The sequence below is a fragment of the Peromyscus californicus genome, unplaced genomic scaffold, assembly GCF_007827085.1.
Source record: "Peromyscus californicus insignis strain IS unplaced genomic scaffold, ASM782708v3 Scaffold_20__1_contigs__length_68692818, whole genome shotgun sequence".
NCBI lineage: Eukaryota > Metazoa > Chordata > Mammalia > Rodentia > Cricetidae > Peromyscus > Peromyscus californicus.
In genome coordinates this window covers 55,919,489-55,926,041 of record NW_026294503.1, presented here as the reverse complement: position 1 = coordinate 55,926,041, position 6,553 = coordinate 55,919,489, and the positions used below count along the sequence as shown (strand labels likewise).

Genomic DNA, 6,553 nt, shown 5'->3' with positions numbered 1-6,553 from the left:
AGACATGTTGCCCTGGCTCTTATTGGTTGTGTTTTTATGCTGGTGTCCAGGCATCTGGGTTTGGGGTGGCTGTAATTCTAGGTGCTGATATCTGGTCTTGTCTTTCTTGGTTGGGTATTTTTCTCCTTAGTTCCTGTTGCTCCTTCTGGTTCTTAGTAAAGTATAGTGGCTGTGGGTTGTAGGGAATGCTTCTGAGATCCTGGTAAGTGTGGCCATTGCGGGGAGGAGTCCAGTTAGAATGTGTTTCTCAGTATTGGAAACTGACACTTAGGGAGGGAGACTGGCTTGCCGGCAGGGGCTGAGGAGGTCCAGCGGAAGGAGGAAAGCAGGATGTGCCACTAGGATCTGCTTAGTCTCCCGGAAATGGGGGCCGAGGGAGAGGAGCACCCACAGCTGACAGTCGGCTGCAGAGGCTGGGGATGAGTCTGCCGACTAGATTTACAGCAAGGGAAGGAGAGTGAAGATCTGAAAATCATCTCCCTGCTTCCCTGGCCTGTGTGGCCTCTGGTTCCAAAAGGGAGTGCCTAAAGAAGCTGGGAGCGGAGACAAGAGGATGGCGTGGTGAGAAAGGCTGGAGATCTGTGTGGTCTTGTGGAGATGAGGGCACAGAGGAAGGGGAAGCTGCAGCTGGTGGTCTGTAAGCGCTGTGGCACAGACAGGGGTTGGCTTTGGAGGACAGGGAGAGCGAAGGTTGAAGACCACCCTGGCTGGCATGGCTAACATTTTTAAAGAGAACATTTGTTGGACAATTTAACTTTATCAAGATTTATAATGATTATCAACAGAAATAAAGAAGTTGTGCATATTTTTAATCCAAATAAGGAAGAGTAAACATGAGAATGGCAACATATATGTTGAAAATGGCAGCATATATATGCAAATTTCTACAAATAAGGCTATTAAAGAAATGCCTACATAAAATATTAAAAACGGAAATATTACATTTGCATAGAAACAGCAAAACTTAGAAACTCCCCTTTATGCTCAGCCTCATTTTCTCATTACTTATTATGTTAATGAAGATTAAACATTTCCTATTGCCTTCCAAGGTTAAATGAAACCCTGCATTCTAAATGGAGATTTTAGAGTGAGTTATCTATCTGGGTCTCCTGCCCTCCAGTGGTATCTGCCATAATATCTTCACTGCAGCTGCCAGCCTCCTGAAGGGAAGGCTCCTCTTCTACGGGAACACTGGGCCAACTTTGACATGAGCATTGGCAAATGATGGTACACTGTACGGCAGCCTCGGCTGTTTTCCCCATAACCAGCTCTTTCTCTGTCTGCACCCCTATGTCACATCTCCCAGCCTGAAGCACACAGTCATTATTGGTTTGGTTTTGTGACACGTGCTCTGAATTGCACTGAGACTCTGGACATTGATCAGCATCATTTTTCACTGAAGACTGGTTAACATTATCATTGTGATTATGAATTTTGACATTGTCTTTCACAATTATGTCACCTAAGTGATCTTCCACCTTTTCTAAGTTATCAGTTGTTTCTGTGGCTTTCTTATTTGAATCTTCAATTTGCTGCTGTATCTGATCTTCATCTTCAGATAGCTGAAAGAAATGAAAGGAATCTATGGTAAATTGAAAAATGGCCTTTTCAAAATAGTCTTTAAATTCACAGGATAGGAAGTTTCTGAAAACTGAAGAAAGCTTGCTTGGTAAGTTACAAATCAAAGCAGATATAATATCAAAGATTAGTCAAAGACTCTCCCACGGATCCCAGAAAGCTATGAGTTTAAAATAGCAATACTAACAATTGTCACTGCAATAAAAATGCAGAAGAGAACTACCGGCCTCATTATCCCACAGCACTCTTCAACTACTTAAAAGGGGCAGAGAAGTAACATGTTCCCAGGGAGCAGCTAATAAGTATACCCTCGTTCATTCATTGGCTCCTTAAGTGAAAGTCAGTTACATAACTGTTATTAATTCATCCCACGAAAGACACTTAAGGAGAAAACAAAGGTATCAGGTTACTATAAATTGAGTGGTTAAAATAAATACTACAACTGTTACATAAAGGGACAAACTTTGCTGACTTCCATTTCTCAACTTTATAAATAAATTTATGAAAATAGCATATGGATATTGTAATTAAAATGTATTGTTTGCTGGAATTGTAGCTCAGTAGTAGAATACATGCCATGAATGTGTGAAATTAGCATTTCAGTTACTCCCATGGTGAAGAAAAATAAAATACATATTGACTATTCAAGCTGGGAAGCAGAGAAAGTTTGAATAACAAAAAAACTAAAATTAGATCTAGACTTTATCTGACTGACACTGGGAAGCAAAAGGAGCCCAAGAAGTTCACTAAAATTAGTTAAGCACAAACTGGAGAGTCCTGTGCATTCCACCTATTAAATATGAGTGACATTTGCGCTCAGATGGAAGAGCACAGCTGCTGCTTTCTTAGACATGTATTACATAGGTAAAAATGAAATTCATCAAATAATCGTACACCTGAAAAAAAATGAGAAGGTATTACGAAGAAAAAGAATGAAGCACTTTGCAAACGTAGCTATGAGGCCCCATTTAGACTGGGGAGCCATTGAAGAACTCACTGAAAAAATACTGAGGCTTGAAACACAACTAAGATGAGACCCAAGAAGCAAAATCTATAAAAGAATGGGTCAAAGACCTCAGGAAATGGTGAAGAAAGAAGGCACTACTCTGCGAGATACAAGTGTAGGAAAGGACTGTCTGATTAGGACTCCATTAGCGCAGGAATTAGGGCCAACAACTGTCAGATGGGACCTCATAAAACCAAAGCAGAGAAGGAACTGGAAACCCAGTATGTGTAAATCATGACAAGGAAGGGAGAATACTCAATGCAGTCAGGAGCCAGATTTCACGGAGTCAGGAGATGCTGTAAAGAGTTTAGATGGGTTAGTAAAGCAGGAACACACTGAATAAGATTAACATGATTAAATTTGTGTTCTTAGAAAGTCATGAACTTTGCTACTCAGAGAAGAAGTTGGGGCAAAAATGAAATACTAAGATCTTTTGAGAAGCAACCACAGTCATTCAAGAACAAACTAGTGGAAGCATAGAATAGGGTTCTGTTGGGGAATATTATTTTAAAATGTGTTACTTTTGTTTATGCTACATTTGTTTAACTCTGTGAAGCTGTGTTACTGTGCCTGACTAAAACACCTGATGATCTAATAAAGAGCTGAATGGCCAATAGCAAGCAAGGCAGGAGAAAGGATAGGCAGGGCTGGCAGAGAATATATAGAAGGAGAAAGATGGGAGAAGAGGGAGAAGAAATGAGAGGAAGGAGGAGGACTTCAGAGGCCAGTCACCCAGCAACACAGCCAGACACAGAGTAAGAAGTATAAAAAGGTATACGGGAATACTGAAAGATAAAAGCCCCAAGGCTAAAGATAGATGAGATAATTTAAGGAAAGCTGACTAAGAACAAATCAAGCTAAGGCCAGGCATTTATAAGTAAAAATAAGCATCCATGAAATTTATTTGGGACCTGGGTGGTGGGGCCCCCCAAAGTGTAAAGAACCACAAAACAACCAACATCATTTTGGAACCCAACATGGGGCTAGAGTAAAAGAAGATCCAACAACATTGTGGCTTACCAATGTGGTACTCAAATTTCCATAATGCCTGAGAAAGCTTGAAAAAAAAAAAAAGGATACAGCTGCTTTGAGTGTTCTGTGTGCTGGTGGGCCCTTGAGCAGCCAGTACGTAACATAAAAACTAAAAAGCTAAATAAAGATGCCTACTACAGCACAAGTGTCAGCATTCTAGAGCTCTAGGAAGGTTGAATGCAGTTCCTGGTAAGATGAACTTCTGACCAGGATGCAAGCTTTAGGCTTGGCTCTCAGGAACCAGGAAGCAAGCAGAGCCAGCCAAGAGAGCTGTGTGAAGGATCCAGGTGTAGCTTAGCAGTCTAAAGTTTGCTCACATAGTCAAAAAAAAGCTAAAAGATAATACAGTAAGAGAAGTCCAGACGGAAAAACCTCTACACAGATTCCAGTGTGTTTTACATTGTGCATAGGATAAAGAAAGAAAGGAAAATGGGTATAGACTGTCACAGAAATAAATAGTTTAAAAAAAGTAAAATCTTTAAGGGGAAAATAAAAGTAATATAAAAGAAAAAAGCCACATAAGATGGGAAATACACAGAGTCTGGATCTTATGTAGTGTTGTGTTGATTTTAAATTTTTTTTTGAATGCTGACAAACAATAGCTACTGAGAGACATGGGATTGTGAGCTAGACTGCTAAATTGAACCAACCTCGATACTTTAAGGATATCTTAACTTTAAAAAAGAAGTCAAAAAATATATTTATCAAATGGAAATAAAAATGCTAGTTTTGTTCCCACAGGAGACGAAAGGTTGTGGATTCCTTCAGGAATAATATGGATGAGGTTTGATCAAGGGAGACCTCCTGAACCTTGTACAGGTGATATCAACAAAGGTTATAGCTGGTCTTCCCAGGACTTAGCCATTATCTCAAATTTTCTCAAGAACCTCTGAAAAAGATGCCCTTTGCCCACAGACAACAGGAAGCGGTTTGGAGAAAATGACATCCACATTCCCAAGAGTTGGCAGGTGTGGGTGGTCTTTGGTTGTTTGGTAAGTTATGGATGTCTGTTATATTTTAGCGGAATATAGGATAAAAAGACAACTATTAGTCTCAGATATTTTGCATTGGCACGGATTTTGGTATATTGATACAAATTTAAAGTTATTTTTATTATACCATATATATGTTTCTACTCTTGTTTAAAGGACTTCTGTATATTGATACAAAATTAAGGTAATTTTTGCTATAATACACTGTATATATGTTTTTACTCTTGTTTAAAGGATTTTTGTATATTGATAAAAATTGAAGGTTATTTTTGTTACAACATATTATATGTATGTTTCTATTTTTGTTTGAGGTATTGTGCCTATGCAGTTCATTTGGAAATGTAGGGTTAAGTTCTAGTTTTTTAAAGCTATTATTATAAACTATATAGGATAATCAGGAAACATAGGTTAGTGGTTAGTAATTTATAACAATAAAAATTGTAGGTATGTTAGGTATGCTTTCCAGATCATATAGAGATATATTTTAGATAGATAGATGGTTTTCAAACCTTTCAAAGACCTATAGAATATGGCATTTAAAATGTTTTGTTAACTTAGGGCTTTTCATAACAATGAGACACATCTGCTCCTGGCATCACCAATTTACTTCAGATATGTGGGCACTGAAGAAACTCCTTATGAAGTTTGCTTTCAATGTGGCAAGGCTAGCCATTTGGGCAAGAAGCTGCTCTTGCCTAGACTGATTGACAGTATGTTGTTATAAACTGGACCCACAGGAAAGTGACTACTGAACTTTGCCAAAAGGTGGGATGGTCCTTCAGGGTTTCTGCTTCACAGAAGAAACTGCCAGACATCCTACAGGACACAGAGGAAAGTGACTAACAAACTTTGCCAATATAGTCAGGGGAGTCTTTGAGCATTAGTGATAAATGTTTACAGAGATAATGAATATATTCTTGTAAGTGTGTGTATATTTATATATCCTGATAAGAAGCTTTTATAAGAATATATTCATTATCTCTGTAAACATATATCACTAATGTTCAAATACTGGTTTTACTTTGGTTAACATTTCTGACATTTTTACATTTAAAAAATTTTTTAACTTTCACAAAATCATTTTTGTTTATGTAACTTTTATTTCCACTATTGGCTCAACTCTTCTCAATGTAAAAAGAGAAAAAAACAATTTTAAATTAATTCAGCATATATTAACAATCTCGAAAGGAGGGGCTTACCAAGTCAGAACTTGAGCTGAAAGTGCTCTCTGTTGGCCGTGGAGAGTAGCTGGCAGACTGGCTGCTCTGCGAAGACTCTAGATCTGAAATAAAACTCCCATTCATGAAGGAGGGTACCACTCACACTCTAGCAAAGTAGACACATCTAAGTTCCACTAACATAACGAACAGCACTTTATAAAATGCGCCAAGCTCACGGAAATTTCTGATGAGGGCAGTTATTTCTGATGAAAAAGAAAACTGAAGGAAAGTGAAAGCTTGATAGGATTCCGAACAGTGTACTCGAAGGCTTTCTCCTCCTAAGGTTCAGCAAGCCCACAGGTGCTGTAAGCACAGACACCAGAAGGAAGAAGCCTGTCTGTTCCAGGGACCTTACCCATAACAGCATATGAAGGGTGTGACGACAGAAACCAAGGTGTGGCCTTATCTCTGATAACCTACGCACCTGCACACAAATGTAACTCTCTGGGCTGAGGTTCTGAGCAGGTGTGGAAGGCCTGCCAGCCTGTGTTTGCCTGTGTCTTGGCCATCGGAATAATGCACAGAACTCCTGAGTGAATCTGGAAGGAATGGATGAAGTCCCAAGGAAATACATGTAGTTGGCATGAGCACAGCCATGTCAGGACTCCAGTGTCTCAGACTCACGGACATGGCAAGCCTTCTGGTCTGTGTGCAGTACTGGCAGTGTATACAGAACATCTTCCTCCTGATGTCTAGAGCCTGAGACTGCTCCCCCACAGAGACCT

General features: G+C 39.4%; 1 protein-coding gene across 1 annotated transcript in view; it reads right to left on the bottom strand.

Moving 5' to 3' along the window:
• Positions 1-923: 923 nt before the first annotated feature.
• The window catches only part of CUNH12orf40 (chromosome unknown C12orf40 homolog), a 44,971-nt gene continuing 39,341 nt past the window's right edge, over positions 924-6,553 (bottom strand). Inside the window, exons 11-12 of the mRNA XM_052747380.1 lie at positions 5,808-5,890; positions 924-1,562 (exon numbers count right to left, since the gene is read on the bottom strand). Coding sequence (XP_052603340.1) covers positions 1,083-1,562; positions 5,808-5,890 — 563 coding nt within the window. The 3' untranslated portion in view covers positions 924-1,082. The remainder of the gene's footprint in view (positions 1,563-5,807; positions 5,891-6,553) is intronic.